This window comes from Anthonomus grandis, chromosome 22 (assembly GCF_022605725.1).
Source record: "Anthonomus grandis grandis chromosome 22, icAntGran1.3, whole genome shotgun sequence".
Classification (NCBI taxonomy): domain Eukaryota; kingdom Metazoa; phylum Arthropoda; class Insecta; order Coleoptera; family Curculionidae; genus Anthonomus; species Anthonomus grandis.
Window position 1 is genome coordinate 41,165,982 of NC_065567.1, and position 23,820 is coordinate 41,189,801.

Below are 23,820 nucleotides of genomic sequence, written 5' to 3' on the forward strand. Positions count from 1 at the left end.
CATAAGAAAATGTGGAGCTGTCCAGGGTGCAACGAAACATTTAAAGAACCTGTTACGGAAGACTGGATTGAGTGCATATTGTGTGCTGAATGGTGGCATGAAAAATGCATTGCCTACGAGGGTTCTGGATCTTATACATGTGACCTATGTTCATAAAATTGCGTGCGTACTCTTACAATACTAAATGCGTACTCTTAAAAAGCGGGTTTATAAGAGTGCGCAAAATCACTTTTTTTTTAGTTTAATTTTTTCTGTTGAAGTATCAACAGTTATAAATAAAATAATATATATTTTCAACGCAATTCGGTTGGATTTTTTACCTGATTAAACCTTAAGTGCGCACTCTTGAAGCACTCTACCCTAACATCTTCTCAAGATGTCCGCCCAAAATATATACCGTATATCTGCAAAAAAGTTTTATTTCATATAGCGTTAGCAGCATGTCATCTTGATCTAATCTTGTTTATAGATTTTAAACAAAACTACAGGAAAACATGGCATATTTTATGGACGCGCACTTCCTTTTATTAAGATTAAAAGTTGTCAGGATTTTTGTACCAAATGTTTCCTCCTGTTCATTCGTCCTTTTTTAGGGTTTCCTTGACCAAAGAATATCGGTCTTATTGATATACTTACAAATGAATAAATAAATATATAGGTATTTAGAATTTAAGTAAAAATGTTTTTTCTTAATATTCAAATCCTCAAAGGTCATTTTAAATGACTTCGAGAAGCCTTTTTCAATTCCGTTTAAGACGTTTTTATTTAGGACGTCATTTTGGATGTGACATTTGCACGTCATTAAGTAGTACGAAAAACGACGTATTCAAAATATCATTTTGTTACTAGGAAATTTTGCATATATGGTATTATCCAGAACATGTTTCGTGCCTATATACCTTAGGAATATTTATTATATATCCTGGAATATTAAAAATGTATTTGTATATTCTATAAAGATACATGTAACAGATACAAAGAATATAATAGATGTTTATGAGTCATTCATAGAATATAATGCCTGGATATAGTTTAAATATCTAGTATATTCATGATATACACTGTGCATGCTAATAGTATATTCCATGTATTACCTAGTGTATGACAAATGTATATTTATTTCATATCGATAAAATATACAGAGCATTAAAAATAGACATTGTATGTATATACCTTAGAATATTATGGATATACATAGCATTTACATACAGTGCATCCGTAAAGTAGCGGATAAATTCAATAAAAATGAAATGGAGCGTTTTTGAAAAAATGCCTGAATCTGTTGATTTTAAAATTTGGTTTTCGGTTTTTCTACGTGGAAATTAAATATACAGGGTCACTTCAAAAAGAAGATATGACGTTTTTTAAATGGAAACCACCATTTTTTAATGCAGAATAAGAAAGAATGCATTTTTTACAAAGGATGTGGTACAAATGAACAGTGAAACAATTTTGAACGAAAAATTATGATAAAATGTAAAGTTAAAGAAATACCTATCTAAATTAAATGGTTGAAATGAGCACCATTAACAACCTGACAATAACAAAGGCGATTAGAAAATTCTTTTGAAAGTTGTCAATGACACTGGCGTATTTGTTCTTTAACATTTTCTAAACTTGCTGGTTTAGTGACACTTCACTTTTTAAGCATCCTCATAAAAAGTAATCGAGGGGAGTTAAATCCGGCAATCTGGGTGGCCATTCAATGTACCTTCGTCTACATATCCAACGAACTGAAAAAACTTCATCTAGATAATTGCGAACGGGTAAATCTTAGTGTGGCGGGGCTCTATCTTTCTGAAAAAAAGACCACGTTGGTGCATGTCGAGTTCTTCAAAGTCCGGATACAAAGTTATCAGAGCGGGGATAAAATTATTTTGGAGAAAATCCAAATACCTCTCACCAGTTAGAGTGTCATCATAAACGTAAGGTCCTAAAACTCTTCCTTCCACTATACCGCAGTGTTGTGTATGACATTCTGTGAACCAATGAGAGTTTTCGGTCTTCCAGTATCGACAATTATGTCCGTTCACATGGCAGTTTAAAGTAAACGTTGCTTCGTCAGAAAATATTATCCGTTTTACAAAATTAATGTTATACATAATTGCTGCATTTGCTCACAAAATTCACTTCGGCGATCAAAATCATCTGCCGATAGTAGTTCTTGAAGTACGAATATTTTATAAGGGTGAAACTTTGCTTTTTTCAATACTTTATGCAGTGCTTGTGATTGTGGCTTTGAGATTATCTTGGACCGTTAACAGAACGTTAAGTTGATCTTCTTCAATAATTATTGAACCCCGACCAGCTTTTTGAGTATCCTGAACATGCGCGAATTCACGAAACTACTTCAACTCTGCTTAATAGGATGAGTTTCCGATCAGGATGAGTTTCATTAAATAACTGAACCACGTCCTTTTCAATTAAATAAGATTTCGATTCTTTCACAACAGTATAACAACAGGTAATAAAGTGTAGTTACTAATAAAACGCAGGATAACACTGCTTTCGCCTCTCAAAAAGAATAAACCAGTTTTAGTTTCACCAAAATACACTGACAACAACAACTAAAAAACCAAAACACCAACATTTAATTTAGATAAGACGTATTTCTTTCATTTTAATTTTTCGTTCAAAATTGCTTATGTAACCACTATTCTTTTGTACCATATCCTTTGTAAAAAAATGCGTTTTTTCCGATTTTGCATTAAAAAATAGTGGTTTCCATTTAAAACACACATTATTGACGTCATATCTTTTTTTTTGAGTCACCCTGTATATTTAATTTCCACGTAAAAAAACCCAAAACCCAATATTAAAATCGACGGGTTCGGGCATTTTTTTAGAAACGGTCTATTTCATTTTTAATATGCTATATCATAATTTAAAGCATATTTGTGCTGCTTGAGAATGAAGATTTGTTCTCAGATGAGACTCCATCATAGCGACCGAAGACCAAGAGAGCGATTTGCAGATTGGATTTAGACTGGACTTGCTAGTTTAATGGCTCTGCTACGAGGCAATCTGCCAGCACGATTTGAAGATTCGGGAAAACCGTCGGGTATGTACCCTGTTCCCCGAATCGATAATTTTCAAAATTGTTATTACTGAAATGCACGGTGACGTTTCCCCTACGATGCATTCGGCTTGAATAGGTTCAGCAACCACTGGCAAAGGGCAGGAAAGAGTCTAGGAAAGGCTTCCAAACGATAGGAAAGGAAAGAACGACCACGTGTTGACTGGGTGAAGGATGACGCGGAAATGTGGATTTGCAGATTGCTGCTTTGAAAAGCGGTTATGGAAGTTATGCATTATCTGGAGTATAATTTGTACAGGAGACGAACTGACCCTGAGTTCATTCGTAGGGGTGACTTTGTTCACGGAAGAAGAAATTTCACAGTTGCTAGATATATCGAGAAGACTTTAACAATTCATGTGGTAGCTTACGTCGACTTTATTGGAGACAAATTTATCTTTATGCATAACAACGCAAGGCCACACACCCCAAGCGACTTCTGCAATGTAATCTCGTGTAAGATTACATTGCAGAAGTCGCCTTTAGGATTATGGAATGGCTAGCATACAGAGCTGACTGATCCTGACCTATATCCGATCGAATATTTATGGCATGAGCTAAAACAAAGAATTCAAGCTAGAATAATCAATAACAAGCTAGAGCTTATTATTGCAGTAGAAGAAGTGTGGCTTAACATAGCAAAAGAAACAATATTAAACTTGAGTAGATCTATGCCCAATCGTTTAAGAAATGTTATTAGGGCGAGAAAAGGTCACATCCGTTATTAAAAAATTGATGAAAAGTGTTGATTTGTTTAATGCATTAATTTCACTGTGTTAAACATAAATATAACAATATAACAGAAATATGTTTTCATAAATTAATCCTCACATTTAAAATATATATAATTGTCTTTCAAATAGCATATTTCTTTTTTTGATCTTATAAAGAATTAAATAAAAAATATAGTTATAGCCAAAAGTTAACAATGGGCCGATTTCTATGCACGCAAGTGACTATAAACAAATAAACAGTAAATAAATACAGTGTAAATAATAATGTTTCTAGTAGTATTAAGTCATCGTGTTTAGTGTAATAAATCCATTGACAATTTTTTATGCATCGAGTGTTTTAATTCACATCTTAGCGAACGGCAAAAACCCTACATAACAGGATTATTGGGTATATTTAACTTAACGAAACTTACTCCTTATTCAGGTCATAACTCTTTAGTTGAATGATGTTCGGGTGATCCAAAAGCCTTAAAAAGGCAATTTCTTTGGCTGCACTTCGAAAGTGTCCCATCCACTTCATTTGTTGCTTGAAGCACTTTAAAGCCACGGTTTCTTTAGAAACCTGCAATAAAAATACAAATATTGAGATAAATCTATTCAGAACATGAATGCTACTGATATATTATTTATTTTTTTTAGTAAATTTTGAAAAAGAATATTTATTAAATTAAAAAATACCTAATCATCTTCAAAAAAATGAGTTAAAAAAAAGAAATAAAGTAAATATTATAGGAAGTAATCATAGATAAATCTTACATTATCGATAGCACGAAAAACATCTGAAAATGAGCCAGAACCAATTAATTGTTCTATTCGGTAGTGTTTAGCGATTGGTTTCAAGAAACTGGACGGTAGCATTGACATCTGAAATAAAATTATATAAATACAATTGTTTAATATTATTCAATTTGACGATCACAAAAATTTTATAATCCCCATACGATTATAGCGATTTCAGTTAGATGCAGCATCAATTCAGTGGCATCTAATGTACAGTAACAACACATATAAGACTAGAAACCTATTTTTTTTAATCAATCACTGCTTGAGGTTATTAACTTGCATGCTCCATTAAAAAATATAAAAGGTAAAAATAAACCATATAGTCCATGGATAACCCATATAACCATAGCACATCTAATTAACAAATTTGAAATAAATGAAGCAGTGTTCTCTGAAAAAATCTTTTAAAAATAATATGATTTTTTTTGATTAGATCAAGAATAACTCTCTTAAGTCAGTGTAAAAATATGTATTTTTCTTTTTTATCAAAACTATCGCGTTATTAATCGGCAATATTATTAGGCCATATCCCTGCCCTCCTCCGTCCTTTACCCTATCTATTTACTATATAATTTATATTTTAATATTGGCAGGCCTTAACAGAACTCAGGAAGTCCGCATTTATATGAGATTCCTGGAAATCTAATTAAAAGGCTTTTAGTTGCCTGACTGTATTTATTTACTTTGATTAGTATTTTTGTAACTTTCTTTTGAGTAACTAATAAACGTGTTATCATTATTATTATACCTCGAACAAATATTCGTAAATACCAACTAGTTCAATTGGCTTGAGTAAATGTGCGATTTTAAATAAATAAATAACAATACAGTAATACAAAATCAAACCTATTTAGTTTACACATCACTCACTCACACTTACTCATTCACAGAAGAATTTACTTAAATCATAGTTTCAAGGGCCTTTTAGCCCATGCTTAATATAATGCTAAAGTAAAATTCGATCAGTAATATTGGTATTGGTTGTAGTAAGAAGCATTTTTTATTTTTCTCTCTAATAATAATAATAATAATAATAATAATAATAATAATAATAATAATAATAATAATAATAGAAGAAATCAAGAAACTACACCTCCTCCTCTTCAACAACAAAACGACCAGGACGGCCCAACACCACCACGAGCCCCCCTCGCTGAAGGTGCTGCGCAGGAAATTCAGCCCGCGCTCACCCAGGCGGGACTACAAAGACAGCGCATGAAATGGACATCTGCGATGAATGAAACCGTCATGCGCAGCTTTTATAAAGTGACCAACCTGGGACGAGAAATGATTGGCTACAGACAACCTTTAAGTCACCGAACAGAGAGTAACAGACCAGTATCGGGTAATAATGCGTAATCACCTAATTCCAGAGACAAGACTCAATACCATTAAAGAAGAAATACAAGCGTAAATTAACAACGAACAAGACCCCGCTAACAATGAACCAGCTGAGGAGCAACCTGTAATAGAAAACGTATTAAATAACACACAGGAACCTAACACTACCGAAAACACCCAAGAGGACAATTCTGAGCTATATCACGAACTATCTGCAGAAATGGCACGTGCGATGCTAGAATTTGAGGGAACCAACCCACTGATAAGACCCAAACTTCCAAAAGTAAACTCTTCAAAAAAACTAGGTCAAATTATGGAACTTTTAAACACCAAAATTCGTCCACCTTATCTTTTAAATATTAATAACATGCAATCTCTTCACCTTTTAGTTTATAGAAAACTAAAACCATGAAGATTAAGATGAGGATCCACAATGACTCTGCAAGAACCGAGCTCCCGATACCGCCATGGGAGACCAGACTTCAACGAAAAATTCAGAGGTTTCGAAAAGATATCGGCCAACTAACAGAATATCTGAGGGGTACACGAACAAACAGACTAAAAGAGAAAGTTGATGAAATTTTGCAGAGAAACAACATCCACACTCGGCATGAACCAGAAAATAATACAGCTCAACAATGCCTGGATACTCTAAAACAGAAACTTTCCTTATTTTCAAATACAAGACCAGTAATAACCGAAAACGTGACAATCTTCGTTTTGAAAAGGCCGAAAAACAATTTTATAGAGAGCTAAATTCAAATTCAGTTCACCCAGATAAGCAATACCCCACGAAAGAACAAATTCAAGATTTTTGGGCCAAACAACTTGCAACTCAAACAACATGTTATATCGACAACGGGTGTAATACCAATGAGTCTACTGGAATACAATATATAAGCACATGCAAAAGGCAGTACTACTGGCAACTGCTCGCAGCACCCGAAAATTCCTAGGAGATAACTCTACATTTCGGGTCACTTAAGGGCACCGAAAAGGCCCCCACAGACCACAGAGCTTAATCCTTTTGATATCGGAGGTATCTGGGATAAGTAGAGGGACCCCCCCCCCCCTTAGAGGGAGTGCGAGCCTTAACAGGCTGTAAACATAATAATAATAATAATAGTCCGGAGAATACACCCATAAAAATGGAGAATAACCGAAGCCTGTGGATCGCCAGGGCATGTCTGGAGCCGGCGCTGAATATGACAGCATGCGGACCGTCGTTCTTCGCGTATTTTCTTTAAGGTAAAAAAAATCTGGGGCAACAGACCATTGGCTACAGACAGACAACAGCTACATGTCGAAATCTGCAGACAATATCCACATATGAACGTGACTGAGCAGAGAGTCGCTGACATTCTTAGAAATAACTTGATCCCAGAAACGCGAATTAACTCTATTAAAAGGGAAATTGCAGCATAAATAAATGAACAACAGGCTTTAGATGAAATAAGGGACAATTTGCAGGACAATGCCGACCAAGAGACATCAGAAGCGGAAGAAAACTTAGACTTACCAGACCAATCACCGTTACCAGAAGTAATAATAAATCAATAAACCCAAAATGAAGACCAGAACAATGAACAATGAACAATGAACATAATGATGAAGTCCATGCTAAACTTAGAACAGAGTCTCGAAGGGCAATGGCAGAGTATGAAGGCATAAACCCCTAAACAAGACCAGCTCTTCCTAGAGTTAACTCTTCTCAAATCTTGCAAATTGGCTATTCTTCTTAATGCTGCCAACTTAATTATACCTGATCATATTCTTACAATTAGGAGACTTGAACAGCTCCATCTAATAACCATCTAATATTGTGCGGCTACCGCTGTTGTTAAAATCTTGGGATTGAAAATATTAAATAACCAGCAAAGTATTACGCGTAATGAGAGACCGACACCACCATGAGAAAAGAAACTAATAAAAAAGATTGAAGATATTAGGAAAGACATTGGCCGGCTAAAGGAATACCAGAAAAGTACAAGAACGAGTAGAGAAAATAATGCTTCGGACCCAACAGCATACACAGCAGGAACCAGAAAACTGTACTCCGGAACAATGTATAGACACCCTTAAACAGAAGTTATCTATTTTTTCAGGTCGCTTAAGAAAGTATAAATCCAGTAATAAAAGGAAACAGGATAAATTACTTCTTGAACGGTCAGAGAAGGAATTTTATCGAAAGCTTAACAACACCCAGTGAATGCAACCTCGACACTGAATGGCTAAATGAAGAACGAGCAAAGTGTGAAACATAATCAAATAGAATTTTTCCCCCGCTAAATATCGATCAATAACATGCTTACCGACACGATATAAACTAATTACATCTTGAATTACAGAACGTATTTACAGACTTTGTGACCAGAATAGATCATCGCTCAACAGACAGAATGTACCAGAGGTACCATGGGATGTAAAGAACAGCTAATTATCGATTCAGTAGTTAGAAATCGGGCATTTAATAACAAGAGAAACCTTTTCGCAGCATATACTGACTACCGAAAAGCTTTTGATGTAGTTCCACATAAATGCCTTATTAATGTACTTAAATTGTCCAAAATAGATAACCACATAATTTCCTTTTTAGAATTCACTATGGAACCTTGGCGAACATCAATAAAACTCCAGGTGCCTAATGATAACTGCATTGGCACTAATGCAGTTATTAATGATTCCTGTCCGTAGGGGTGTATTCCAAGGACCTTGCCATCAATTCACTCTCGAGCCAACTCAATTCAACTGGGTATGGATTCAGCTTAAAAAAGAATAATAGAGAACTAATCAGAGTAAACCATCTACTTTATATGGATGACTTAAAAATGCTTGCGGCAACACGAAATCAATCAGAACAAATGCGCAAAGAATAGACCATATAGAATCATAAAGAATGAGCTGACTACTAAGTTCACTAGAAGAATGCGACGACTCCTTAAAACAAGTTTTAATAGCAGAAACTTATTTAAAGCTATAAATACATATGGAGTCAGTTTACTAACTTACTCTTTTGCTATTATACGATGGACTAAAACAGACATTGAAAACTTGCAAAGAAAGACTAGAACACTACTAACGAAAGCATCATCCCCGCAGTGCCGTAGAACAAACTACGCTACCTCAAGATATGGGAGGAACAGAAATGACCGATATAGGAAACCAACAGCAAATTGGTAACTTGCGATCCTTTTTCTTAATTAAGGCTGAAACATCAGACATTCATCGTGCCGTATGGGAAGCAGACGACTCAACACTACTTAAACTCTAGGAGCTTGAGCTGCCCATACACCATCGCAGCGAGCAAGAAAAAACCACTTCATGGAAGGCATGTTCACAAGGTTCAACAAGAGTATGTCCCTATAGCGGCGTTGAACTACTGGTTATCTTCGGAACAGCTTTTCCCCGAAACTGAAGAGTTTCTTGTGGCTATCCAAGATCAAGTAATACCAACAAGAAATTATTTAAAGTTTGTCGTAGGTGACCCGACGGTACAAAGTGATGGATGTCAGACAACGGAGTTTATTCAGCATGTCACTCGTGGATGTCAAACTTTTGCACCAACGGAATATGAAGAACGACATGATCTAGTTGCAAAGATACTGCCTCAAGAGCTCGCAGAAAAACTAAACCTTTTATTGGCAGCCAACGTACCATATTATAACTATAAGCCGGAACCAATTCTTGAACATGACCAACACAAACTGTATTTAGATCGCACTATAGTTACAGACCAACGAGTAAATAACAATAGGTCTGACCTAATCCTGATCCATAAATTTCTAGAAAGACAACCCTTACTGATGTAGCTATTCCTAATAATAACAACCTAAGAGCGAAATATAATGAAAAGATTATTAAGTACAGGGATCTAGAACACCAGATACGAAGGCAATGGGAAATGAGAGAAGTGCGGACAATCCCAATTATTGTGTCAACAACAGGAGTAATGCCAAAGAGCCTGCTGGAAAACATAAAACTGCTCAACCTTAAGGAAAACGACGACAGAAAGTTCATTGGAAACGCAGATAACGTCAACTAGTTTAAGAAACATATCATGTAATTTTAGTTTAAGTGAATTATGTATAAATAAAGGTAAAGAACAAAGTCCGATAACATGGACAGGACTCCATCAGAGCTGCTTCTTTCTGATATCTGGGATAAGTTAATGGTCCCCCTCTCCCCAGGGAAGTGCGATTGCCGTTTGGCATGAAATCTTCGTAATAAGAAAATGTCTTCATTCAGCAAATGTTACAATAATGCCTATTTGTTTACCAAGGCGAAGATTAACTACAAGCCACTCTTAACCTTTATTAAAAAAACTTAAAAAATAAATTAATTAATTAAATAAATTAGAATTGCAACTATACTTATACATTAGTTTACCATAGGTCCAACAACTAATTTCCATAAACTAGCAGTCCCCCAATAAACAATAAACAAGATACCTTATCCCATTAATTCTTCCAAAAAATAATTTTTTTAAATTTGTTATAAATGTATACAAACTGTCATTAAACATGGGATTGGGATTATTATAAAAAAGAACAGTATTTTAATAAAAGAATAGGTAAACAGGTATTTTGAACACGTTGTAAACGGTACTATGTCTGTTGATCTAAACAGGGAAAATTATATAACTATCAAACAATATTGGATAATGGATAAAACAAAAGCTTCGGTAAGTTTTTTCCTAGTCTTATAATTTAAAAATAATTTTAGCAGGATACTGATATGTTCTATGAACCGCAAAGAGCTATCCAAAGTCAATCCAAGAACCTCCATATCATCAGAAAAAGGAATTGATGTATTATTCAGTTGTTATACGGATGAAATAATATTTTTATTTGAAAATAGTATCATTTTAGTTTTGGCTGGATTAATGACTAAGTTATACTCCTTTGAGTGGAATGAAATTGAAGTTCAGCATTTAAATTATATTCAACTAAATTGAAAAAAAGAAAGAAATAAAAGAGGCCCAAGGTTATATCCTTGATGTACCCCATGTTTGAAAAGTTGGCATGTCTACGTACTCTTTGTGTACGATTACAAAGATATGTTTTAAAAAAATATAAAACAATATCGTTGCACCCATAATACTTCAGTTTGGCAATAAGTAAGTCATGGTCTATTATAGCCTTTGAGTATTTAAGCCTTTGAATAATCAAGAAACATCATGATAGCAGAAAGTTTTTTGTCAAGCGCTCGAATTATATTATCAGTAATATTATAAGACTAAATTTAATTTAGAATATAAAGAGTTGGGCCTCATCATATCTATGTTTAAATTAATCTTAATTTAAGTCTCCAAATACTATAGAGAAGTCATAATTTGCTAATATATATGAAATGATTTCATCAAGGAAATTCAAGATTTCAGATATTAAGAGGTTTATAAACAAAAAGTATGGCAATTTTGTGGACTCCGACTTTGACATATAATAGTAAATATTCAAAGTCTACATTGTTGACGTTGAAATCAACTCTTTCACAATAAAAAGTTGATTTAACGTATATACTGATACCTACACCTTGCAACAAAAAATATTCTAATGTAAGTAGCAAATATAATTCACACTGTATATTACCTTACTGCAGTTTAGAATAGATAGGCAGCAATAAATAGGTTTTTGTTATGCATATACATGTGTTATTGAAACATTTGATACAAGCCAGATAACATTTTTGTTGACAAAGCATATACGATTCAATTGAATAAGAGAAATAACATAAAAGAATCAAGTTTAATTAGGTATAAATATACACTAAAATCGATTGTATACTAAACATTCTACTAAAATCAGACAATAACAATGACTAATATACACTGCAGCTCTTAATTGTCTCCCCCCTCTTATCTTTTGTATGCGTTTATAATTGTAATAATTTGCGTTTATAATTTATAATAAAAATTTGAACTTTGGCACACATCATTAGCAACCTAAATACTACTTTTTGGTCCTTAGCTCATTTTGCAAAACTTCAAAATGGCGGCGGAACGCTATTCTGAAAAATTAAATTAAATAGAAAGAGGAGTGATGCGATAGGTACATCGTTTGAAAGCTCCCACTGAATGCTTTATGGTCCTAAAATATTAAGTCATTACTTCTACCTATAGCAAAATGGCAGCCGTTCAAAATCTTATTTTTCCCATTTTTATTTCCAACATCAATATTGCGACATGCATCAATTATTCTTTGGCATAGATCGAAGATAGATTCTGGCTGAGTGACGTAGACTTTTTGATTCAACGCGACCTGGCTGGCCACTCGGTAGGCCTTCGACGACCAATCCACTGATTAGGGCAAGTATTAGTGAAATATTCTTTAAAATTTTCGCTAAAGTGAAATGAAAAATTGCTTTCAACTTAAATTCATAAGGAATGTCCATTCATTTTCCAACATGTTTAAGTAACCTGTCAAATTTTGGTCTAAAAAGACAGGCCCAACAATGTGATTCCTAATATGCTAACCCACACATTTATTTTTTCGGGCTATATTTTTAATATGTGGGAATTTACGTCGCTTCAATAACAGACATTTTGTCTATGAACATTACCATTCAAAAAAAAAAGTACATTCATCGCTGAAACAAATGTTCTTCACATAAGCAGGCTGGCGTCTTATTCTATCAGTCATTACTTCGCAGAATTCCATATGTCGATCAGGATCATCTGTCAATTGATGAACCATTTGAATTTTATACGAATGAAATTTATCTTTTAAGTACCCTTTTCACACTAACAGGAGATACATCACGCGTGTTCCTAACTGTGGAAGTAGACTTTTGTGGATATCTTACCACAGCTGCTATAATATCCACCTATTTTTCTTCTGGATAGCTGGGACGCCCTGGATTCTTCCTACTGGAAACACCACCGGTCTCGGTAAATTTCTTAATTAGCTCGCCAATATACTTTCGACATACTTCGACATCTCATCATGTACATTACGATTTACACCGTAAATAAAATAAATTTAAATTTTTTGAGCAAGGGGACGTGGATCAGGCACTCGCTCTTTTCGGTATTATTCGCTTTTAAAGCTCTTGGTAAACCAAATAAGTTTTTGTGTGGAACAGTAACTTTTATAATAATAATGTGACATTGACTATGACAAAAAATACAAACTCTACAAACAACAACACACCTGCAAACAAATTACATCTGAACAGGTGTAGTAAAGAAAATAAAAATAAATAAAAACGCCAAATTTTAAATTTTTATATAAACAGACAGAGAACAACTAAGAGTCGCACTGTGTTGCATTAAGATAGCAATAAAATAAATAATTAGACTCGCGATTGGACATATTCGGTATAAAGAATAAGAGCAATAAAAAAAGAAAAAAAAAGCGACTCAAGCCACCGAACCGTGAGCATAATATTGATCCCCTTAAAAACCCATTAAAAATAAAATTAAACCCTATAATCAAGTAGTGTTCCTGGAAACCCATAGGAAATCGGCAAGATCCATCAATTTTTTATCAATTTTTTGATGTAAACGCATTTTGGTTTTGTTAACTTAATGGCGTTGCTACGAGGCAATTGCGAGCACGATTTGAAGATTCGGGAAAAAATCTGAATCGAAACTTTCACAATATAGGGAAGGCTCTGGGAAGAAGGTTTGAAGGATAGGAAACAACTACGTGCTGACTGGGTAAAGGGTGTCGTAGAAGTAGGATCCATAACTCTCACAAAATTTAATTTTGAAATGCACGTTGACGCCAACAACAAGGGGTATAGGAAAGGGATACACGGAATTAGAAAGGACAAATAACAACCACATGTAGACTGGGTGAAGGATGACGCGGAAGTTATGTGAAACCTTTACGACCGGTACATACCAATAATCAGGTTAAGGGCACAAAAAAAGAATAGCGGAATAAACCCGCCAAATGGCAAGTACGTCAGGGGCGCCCCTTTAGGGACCCTCCGACACACGACCACAAGGTTGCAATATAAAATTTAGTGAAATGAATTCGAAATAACCACCCGAGCAGTCACACAGCCACGCTTTGCAAGAACAATTGTCACAAAACGTAGTCCGTGAAAGACCACAAATTAAATATGATAGTAATTCGTTGGGGCCATATACGGTAAATGTATATAGTAATAAAGCTGAAAATTTAGGAAATTTTAGCCAAAGTCATATTTAAACTTAGGTTAAGTGATATTAAGAAACAGATGCGTAAGGGGCAAAACAGTGAGGATGGAATTCAACACTGCGGAACTGCGCCCAACAGGTTATATCCCTAAACATAATATAAGTAATAGTAATAGTAAAGCTATAGTATGGGGTGTATGCAGGGATCTCGAAGATGAGGAAATACTTAAGGCCACAGCAGCCTTTCTAGAGGTGTACAAAACAAGGAGATTTAGTAAGAGAATAATGATAGATAACAAACCAGTTTACGTCAAGACAGCCACCTGTTAAATCTGTCCGTATACAGGGTAAGTCGGAGGAACGCACTAAATTCCGTGAACATAATTATTGTACACGTCAAAATCATTTAAAAAAACCCGTATGTTCTTATGCGATTCTCATTTGTTTTCAAAAAGAACTCCTAGATGGCGTTAACCGTTCTTCCCTTTGAATTTTAAACAATTTACTGGAATCAGGTTGTGTTCTCTCTATCTCTCTCTGACTAACGTGATTTTTCTATTTGCCTGTCTTTGTCATTGGTCACGTACGCCATGCTCAATGGATCAACTTTTAATTGAGAGGGTCTTAGGTGAGATCTTAGTTTTAGAATTCAAGCTTACCTCAAGATGTTGGAGGGTCTTTTATAAGGTGTATTAAAATAATCTTTTACATTACATGGCTAGTGTCGCCATGAGGTCGAATCGCAACCTCGAGCAATTGAACTTGTAAACCTGAAGACCACACCATTTGGAAAAGAAAGCCCAAAACGCAATTTCTGAGTACCTCTTCGATCGATAATCCCACGCAGGCCCAGTTTTATAAGAATTGACAATACAACGTTGCTTTTCTTTTTTCTACCCAAAAGGCAAAGTATTCAAATTACAGGAAAAACAATGGCAATAGCCCGGTATCGAAAATACGTAAAAGTTGATCCTTGAGCATGACGTACGAGATCAATGACAAAGACAGACAGATAGAAAAATCACCTTAGTTAGAGAGAGAGAGAGAAAAACAACCTGATTCCAGTAAATTGTTTAAAATACTACGCGAAGAACAGCTCACGCCATTTATGAGTTCTTATTTTTACAATGCCACTAACAAGACATTAGATGTCGCGAGCAGTGCTATTCATACAATATTAAATTATTACATTATAAATCAAGCAAACAAATAGCTTCAGGTATTAACATTGAGCAAGAAACCCGTCAACCAAGTGACAACTTGACATTCATCGTGACAATATTAAGAGATGCATGAACATCTACGTTTAGTTTAATTTGACATTTCAACACGCCCTACAATTCTATAATCAGGGATATAGTGACGTTCACGAACTTAAAAATATACCTGGACTGCTAATGCATATGGCCACGATACCCAAAAATGACCATTTTTATAGTGGTTGTGTCCTTTTCATGTTGGTCACTCTGAAAATTTTTAGTGTTGCCAACAAAAAATATATTAAATAACGGTAATGAAGTTGACATTTGACGTGTGAGTATAGCGGATTGCCTAGTTTTTGACGATTTGTGAACAACGCTTGGATATATCGTCTGGAACAGGCGATGTATCTTTCTCCTTATTTAATACGTGAATAATGTATCACCATCTTTATTTAAAGGTATTTGGTTCAGTTTCTCAAAACCGAATTATTGTGAATTGTTGTGTTGTTTATGACAAAATAATATATAGAGTTGTTGACAGAATAATATATTTTTTCTATATAAACCCTTTATAATTACAAACCCTCATAAAATCATCTATATTTTGATTCTTATATATGGTTGTACCTATTAATGTGGAAACACTGTACATGGAAGGAAAGTAAAACTCGTAATAGTAAAAATAGAAAGAAAATAAGTGTTTTTAACTGAATTTGTTAAGTAAATACAAGCAAAAATTTAAATGAATATAATGATTTTCATGGTATTAGGATTTATAAGATTCAGGATTATCAGAATGATAAAACAAATATTTTAAAGTGCACACATCTATTCCAAGTTGATTGAAACTTTGTCTCATTTTAGGTGAGGATTACATTCTTTCATAAATTTTAATAAAATTCTTGAAGAAGTACCAGAAAAATCACAGATCTAACACAACTATCTTAAATTATTACCAATATATAACTTTCTATTTTGTATTTTTGTAAACATAACCTCTCAAAAACTTTAGTTGTTTTGTTTCCCTACAGTTGGCACAATTAAAATTTGTCAGAGTGACCAACATCGAAAGGACACAATCACGCACAATGGCGGCCCCCTACTAGTGGTCATTTACTTTTCATTGAATTGGCAGTCCAGGTATATTTATAAGTTCGTGGTGACGTTATATTGTTAAATACCTTATTAAAATAAGAAAAAAAAAAGTACAACAGAACCACTCAGAATTATAATTGACCGAAAATATAGACAAAAATAATAAATTATTGCAGATGAAAAAGAGAAAATGATACAAATTAACATAAATGAATTGGATATACAAAAATATATATTGGAAAATAAACTAGATATACAGTCACTAAATGCAAACAAATATGATAATTAAATACAATATCATGATATACAATATATAGTGCATCCGTAAAGTAGCGGATAAATTCAATAAAAATGAAATGTACCATGCCTGAAAAAAATGGTGGTAAAAAAATAGGGTTTTTCCACGTGAAAATAAAATATACAGGGTGACTAAAAAAAAGATACAACATCAATATGTTTTTTAAATGGAAACCAGCATTTTTTAATGCAGAATTAGAAAGAACGCATTTTTTACAAAGGATATGGTACAAATGAATAGTGGTTACATAAGCAATTTTGAACGAAAAATGATGATAAAATGTAAAATTATAACATATATTACTGTATTTCGTAACATATTTAATATATTTTTTAAGTCAATGATTAAATTTTTAACTGGTTATTCTTTTGTATTATAAGGTAAGTTGAAGTTACCTCCCAAAGACAACAAATATTGTAACTCTCTTGAAATTTCTATATCGCTTAAATTCAGTATCTATTTCTTGTTTACATTTAAGGCTTTAATAGATTTTTGTTGATCTAGTAGAGATTTATTGTTTTGTTTTTCTTTAATTTTTTTATTGTAAAAAGACATGAATTGAATTTGACTATTATTAAAACTTGTAAAATGATCACTATTTAACACTAGTTTAAAGTTCGATGACATTTTTTGGTGAAAGGCGAGTTTTTTACAATTAAGTTTTCTTTCTTTAATATATTTAGCCGTCTGTAAAATATGTTTAGGGAGAATTCGATGTTTTCGGCATTTTATTAGAAAAGTTTTATGACTGCTAAAACTAACTAGTTTTTTATTAGATGATGCCCAGACTTTAATGTCTTCCAATACTTCTTTACCATGAAGTTCCTCCATGTCTTGCATAAATCCCATTGTATTTAGCTACCTATTTTCTTCGTCAATAGTCTACCCAGATTTTAAGATTTTTTTTTTATAATTTAATGATCGAAATAAAATTATATCGTTTGGAATATTGTAATAATTCGCATTATTTTACTATAATGCATTATATTTTAAGAGTATTGTCTAATGTCACCTAAAAAAAGCTTTCTGTATAAATGTTCATATTAATAATTTAATTGTAATCTAATGCTAGTTTTTGACCTCCCTGTATCGTTTTTTTAGTTAAATATTAAAATAGTCTTTTAAAGTGGTCCTTCCTCTCAAAAAAAAAAAATTAAAATAATATATTTAAATAATACCAAATTTTCCAAATTTTTGAAAAATTAGTTTCTGAGATATCAATCGCGTCTATTCGTCGTGAGACACCCTGTATAACAGTGACTCTAACCATTGTTTTCAACCTAAAATGGCTAGCATGCATTTCTTGGTACATCGTTTGGTCTCTTTTTCCTTTAAGTAATAGCAGGTTTAATAAAGAAAAATCAACAATTAAAACAATTGCTAGGGTCAATGGTTATGACGATAAGATTATTGATAAGCTGATTAGAAGGCATTGCTTTAAAGTTAATCTTAAAAACTCTACCACATTTCAAAGAGATGAAAATAAGCAAATTTTTGTTGCAATCCCATACGATCCTATTTTGACGAGAGTTTTCAAAGACTTAGGTCTAAGAATGGTCGATCAAAGTTTGGCTAAAGATAAAATAAAGACTAATGAAAAGACTGGGATCTATGAGATTCATTGCAACGATTGTGATAAAAAGTACATAGGACAAACCAAAAGATCAATTAATGTCAGATTTAAAGAACATGTAGCTCATGTGAAATATGGAAGAGTTGAAAAGTGAGGTGTGGCTGAACATTCAGTCACTTTGTAGGGATAGACAACTTTAAATTACTTAAACCAGTTAATAACAATAGAAAACTAGATGCATACGAAAGTTTAGCAATATTCAAAAATCAAAAAAAAAACATTATTAACAGGGATAAAGATCCAATCCCTTTTAGTCAATTATATAGTTTAGTTAGTGTTTAAGATTTGTTTGGCCATGCTTCATTGCATTTCCGCTCTATTAGTTACATCATAGTATATAAGGAAGATATATATCCCGAAGACGCTAACATCGTTAGCGAAACACGCGTCGAGATTAAAAATAAAGAGTTTTGGTTAGTGGTAAAACTGTCTCGTAATTTGACAATCATAAATAGAAAATATATTTTAATATTTCAAAAGTTACTATTTGCCAATATCGTATATATAAATACAACAGGGATATGATAAAGAATAATAATCTCATAAAATACCAGAAACAGTATTTTTGCTATCTTCAGCATTCTCAAACATAAAACTTTATGTAGACCATAAATATAATTGATTGTGATTACGATAATGAATCGCAATGTATGCTAGATTAGGTCGCATTCTTTAACAATTACATTGCTTCTTAAATAAAACCCTTGATAAATTAAATAAAAAGAAACAAATCCAAATACTTAATAAGCAATTAGCTAGGGAGATTGGGTACATAAAACCAAAAAAAAAAATTTCTCAAAAAAAGAGTACTCACAACGTAAGACTTAGTACCCATGGTTCTTTTTCTTATAGTGTTAATGTATCTAGTCGCTAATTATGTACGAAGTGTTACATTATTTAGTATAAGGGTCCGAACCTTTTTGTTTTTTAAAAATCCACTCACTGCACCCTTTAATGACGCTAAAATGATTTCTTTAATTGGATTCCCAAAACTAGGATATCTGGTAGCACATGAACAATGATTTAGGCAATATATGGTGACATTTTTAATAACTAAATGTTAAATAGCTATAAAGAGTCTCACTAGGTCTGCACTGTCGCTCGCACAATAAAACCTGTTGATTGTTGCACTGAATATGCGTACATTAAGACTGCGCACCGATTGCTATTGATTATAGGTTATACTGTGTGCCTGTTAATTGTACCCCCCCTCTTATCTTTTGAATGCATTTATATACAAATTTGAAATTTGGCACACATCATTAGCAACCTAAATATTACTTTTTGGTCCCTAGCTCATTTTGCAAAACGTCAAAATGACGGCGGGACGCCATTCTAAAAAATGAAATTAAATAGAAAGGGGGTCATGCGATAGGTATATGGTTTGAAAGCTTCCACTGAACGCTTTATGGTCCTAGAATATAATTTTTTTTTTGTTTTTTGACATTGACAAAAAGAAACTCACTTAAGAACAGCGTACTTATTCCATTATGTCAAAACACCTTACATTTAAAATCTTTAACTTACCTGACACCCAAGTTCTTTAGTCTGTTGCCTAAAAACATAAAGAAAGTAAAAAATATGAAAGTATATGTTAAACTCTGTAAACATTATAATTTTACAAATATAGACAGATGTGAGGTTTTTCTTTAGGAATCTCTTTTTTATTGCAAATTTTTTGAAGTTTATTTTTGTTAGGTACGAGTGAAGTACTTCAAGTGGGTGGTTGCAATTAGCTATTGGGATAGGTATCCAAATAACAATTTAAGTTTATGTTTATAGTTAAGTCTCTAAATTAAATTAATCCATTTTAAAAAATATTATAGATTATTTAGATAACTTAAGTGCATATAGATGTTTAGTCATCTAGGAATCTATTAAACCACTTTGGCTAGGGTCATTTTAAGTTAAGAATAAAAAAACAAACATGTAATATATTTGATTTGATTATTTTTAAACATCCCTGATAATGTAAATTCGAAAATCGCTTTATTGTTATAAATCTAAAAGCTGTTAACAAAGCTGTAAAAAAGAGAAAATAGTGGAAATATTTTTAAAACAAAATAAGGAAACATTATAGGTAAAGGTTTTAAAACTTATAAAATAATAATAATAATAATAATAATAATAATAATAATTAGCTTTATTTCCAACAGGTTGCAAACACACCAGTTACGGGAAAATCAATTAAATATATAAATGTACAAGTACAAATGCATGAATTGAATTAGATCCATGCAATTAAACTATAAAAGAATTGCTATATAATAAAAAAGGTAGTGAGTTTGAGAAAATAAATAATAAAAAATCAACACTAAATTAGGATAAGAATCAAGAATTAATTAAAATTAAAAGAGCAGAAAAAAATGAGTAAATAAATGTATTCAAACTAAGAACTTAATAAAATAGCCTTCCCCACCGACCATACGCAGCTGACTCAAAATAAGTGCCAGATTGTCATGGTGAATATCACAAGAATCAGCAATAGTGTTAAAGTTTTGACACATAAAGTGAATAGGACTCTGGTACAGAATGTTGGACCTGGCTGTGTCCAAGTTAAAAGCTTGATACTTTCTAGATCCTGGCATGGTATATAAAAGCAAATCTTTTGCAAAAGGGATGGGCAGTCAATTTTATGGTTAAGTAAACAAGAATTTCACCGAATGCATTTCTCTCCTCTTCGCAAGTGACCGTTCAGTATATCTAGAGAGCAGCAGGTTATGGTGAAAACCTCTTGGAGGATAGACTCCATTATCCTTAAATGCCAAACATTTAAGGAATCGCCGTTGGACTGATTCTAATAGGTGAATGTGCTGGTTGTAAATGGGAGACCAAATGAGGGAGCTGTAGTCCAGCCTGGATCTAACAAATGCATAGTAGAGAGTTATGGCAGTGGCAGTGTTCGAAAAAAGTTTGCAATTTGTAGTAATAAAGCCCAGCATCTGAGTAGCTTTTGATACAGTATCTTTGATGTGATTATTGATAAACGAAAATTTTTGGTCAAAAGAACGTTTTGGCCACAATCTTGGCCAAAGTAAGCAGTAATGCTATGGGTCTAAAATTAGTTGTATAGTTGTGTTGAACCCCGTTGTAAGGAGGAATAATCACTGCTCTTTTTAAGTTAGTCAGGAAAACCCCCAGAGACAGATAAAAAGTTAATTGTGTCAACCAAAACCTGCAAGGCAATAGGAGGCAAGGCCAAGAAGGTCTTTAGTGAAAGACCATCCCAACCTGATGAACTTTTGTTAATTATTCATTGGAGCAAAAAAAAAAGATTCAGCCACTACCACATTGTTTAGATAATTGCAATCTCAGGTGCTTGGAAGAACAAAGACATTATTTTTGCCTCTTAGGTCATTTATAATTTTTCAAGATTCTCTTGCTCTATCAGAGAAATTATTTATTCTGTTTTGTTTTATTTATTCTGTATTATTTATTCTGTTTTGTAAGACTCTGTGGTATCTATTAAAATAATTTAAAAATCAGACCTTGTTCACAGAATATTTCCTTATCTAATGAAGAGAGTGCATATTTCTTCCAGATACTCATATACCTTGAGTATACCAAGGTTTTCATTTTCATTTTTTTATATTGACACTAGGCAAAGCAATATTAAAATTAGTTATAACTGATGTTATAACTAATTTTAATATTGTAGCCAACACATCATTCCCTTTTGATTTATTGCAAAACAAGGAGAATTGATATAAGAACACCATTGTAAAACTCTTGAATTTTTGTATGATTAGTACCCTGGGGGTTGCTTTGTCTTGGTAGGGGACTACAACTTACCTAGGGCATGAAATAAGGATAGTATGGGGTTGACTGTGGAGTGTCCAGAAAATGACTTTGCTCATTGTATAGCAAATAATGTTAGCATTTATAACCTTTTCCAAAATAATTCTGTATTGAATAGTAACAGTGTTCAGTTAGACTTGGTTTTTAGTAATTTTAAAAATCTTGTAGTTTACCCAGCTGTAGATCAAATCTTTGAAAATAGCTTGAGTCATTGAGCTATATGTTTTGAACTTTTGCAAGATGAGTCATTGAAGTCTCTGGAATATGAGGAATACTTTTACGATTTTAGAAAAAGGGATTATATTTCAAATAATAATTATTTAGCCTCTGTCAACTGGTATGACGCATTTCTGGAAAGATCTGTTGAGGAGATGGTTGATGAGTTTTATGAGATACTTCATTTGTGTTAACTGATTTATTACATTTATTCCATTAAAGAGGTATCGCACATCTACGTTTCCAGCGTGGTTTAGTTCCGAACTCCGTAAATTAATTTCTAACAAAAAGCTAGCTCATAAAAAATTTAACGAAAATAAAAATCAAGCTGAATATATTCATTTCTCAAATCTAAGAAAACAATATGAGGAGTTACATAAGACCTGTCATCAACAAGATATAAATAAAATTGAAAATAACTTGTATGGCAACACTCATTATTTCTGGTCAAACATTAATCGTAAGAGGAAGGGTGGTGATTTCCCACAGAGGATATCTTATGCAGATCGAGCGGGTGCCAGCCCAGAGAGTGTAGCAAATTTATTTGCTGAGTATTTCTCTTCCGATATTCAACAAATCTCTGGACACAGGTTGTTTTCCAACTTTTTGGTAGAGATGCTTTTTAAAACCAAAAATTGGTCTTTTTAATCTGGTTATCCAGGGAGGAAGCTACTAACTACCGAGCAGTTTGTAATCAGTCAGAGATACCTAAATTACTGGACTTCTTAGTCAGTAAAAAACTTTCTTGGTCTTTTTGAAAGTTTATTAATCCAGAGCAGTTCGGCTTTATTAATGGTAGATCTACTGAATCAAACTTGCTTTTATTTGTTAATAAAAAGGATGCATTATTCTTTACTGTGATTTTAAGTGACATGAGATGGAGTTTTTATATAGAGTGATACCTGTCTAGTCGCACCCAGAGGATGGTTGCATCTGGATTTTCGTGAGGGATAGCACACCTTAAATGTGGTGTACCTCAAGGGTCAGTGTTAGGTCCTATTTTATTTTTATTATACGTTAATGACTTAAGCTCTCTATCACTACGTCGACTAGTGGTTCAGTTTGCCGATGATACCACAATTCTGTGCATAACAAAGATCAAAAAGTAGGCAGATCTCTCATAGTAGAGGACCTTCACAAATTTAAAGAGTGGTGCATCTGCAATCAGCTTGTATTCAATGTTGATAAGCCTTTTGTTCTGGGCTTTAAGTGTAATGTAGAGGCTTTTTTGTTTGATGAGCAGAGCCCACTACATGGTGAGGATTATTGTCGATTTCTCGGCCTCTTAATTGATGAGAGTTTAAGGTTTGACAACCACGTTTTGGGCCTCCCTGCTAAACTTTCTTCTGGTTGTTTTGCAGTCAGGGTTGCCAGGCATGAGTTGGGTGGGTTGTTGCTTGTTCAGTTTATTTCGCCTTAATAGACTCTCATATCCGTTATAGGTTGCCGTTTTGGGGTTTGTGCTCCAAGGGACTCCTTAACATAATTTTTACTATTCAGAAAAAGGTATCTTAACTTAAGGTATCTGTGTGGTGGTGGT

The 23,820-nt window shown here is 33.3% G+C and overlaps 1 protein-coding gene across 7 annotated transcripts in view; it reads right to left on the reverse strand.

Annotated features, from left to right (window-relative positions):
• LOC126748540 (serine/threonine-protein kinase ULK3-like) overlaps positions 1 to 23,820 on the reverse strand; it is a 57,656-nt gene that overhangs the window by 17,437 nt on the left and 16,399 nt on the right. For 3 of the 7 annotated variants that reach the window (XM_050457852.1, XM_050457849.1, XM_050457855.1), the window contains exons 2-4: positions 19,794 to 19,821; positions 4,567 to 4,674; positions 4,224 to 4,372 (exon numbers count right to left, since the gene is read on the reverse strand). In XM_050457852.1, the coding sequence (XP_050313809.1) occupies positions 4,224 to 4,372; positions 4,567 to 4,674 (257 nt within the window). In that variant the 5' untranslated portion in view covers positions 19,794 to 19,821. Of the gene's footprint in view, positions 1 to 4,223; positions 4,373 to 4,566; positions 4,675 to 19,182; positions 19,408 to 19,793; positions 19,822 to 23,820 lie in introns of those variants that run through there. The other 4 variants (XM_050457850.1, XM_050457853.1, XM_050457854.1 and 1 more) reach the window with 3 other exon arrangements.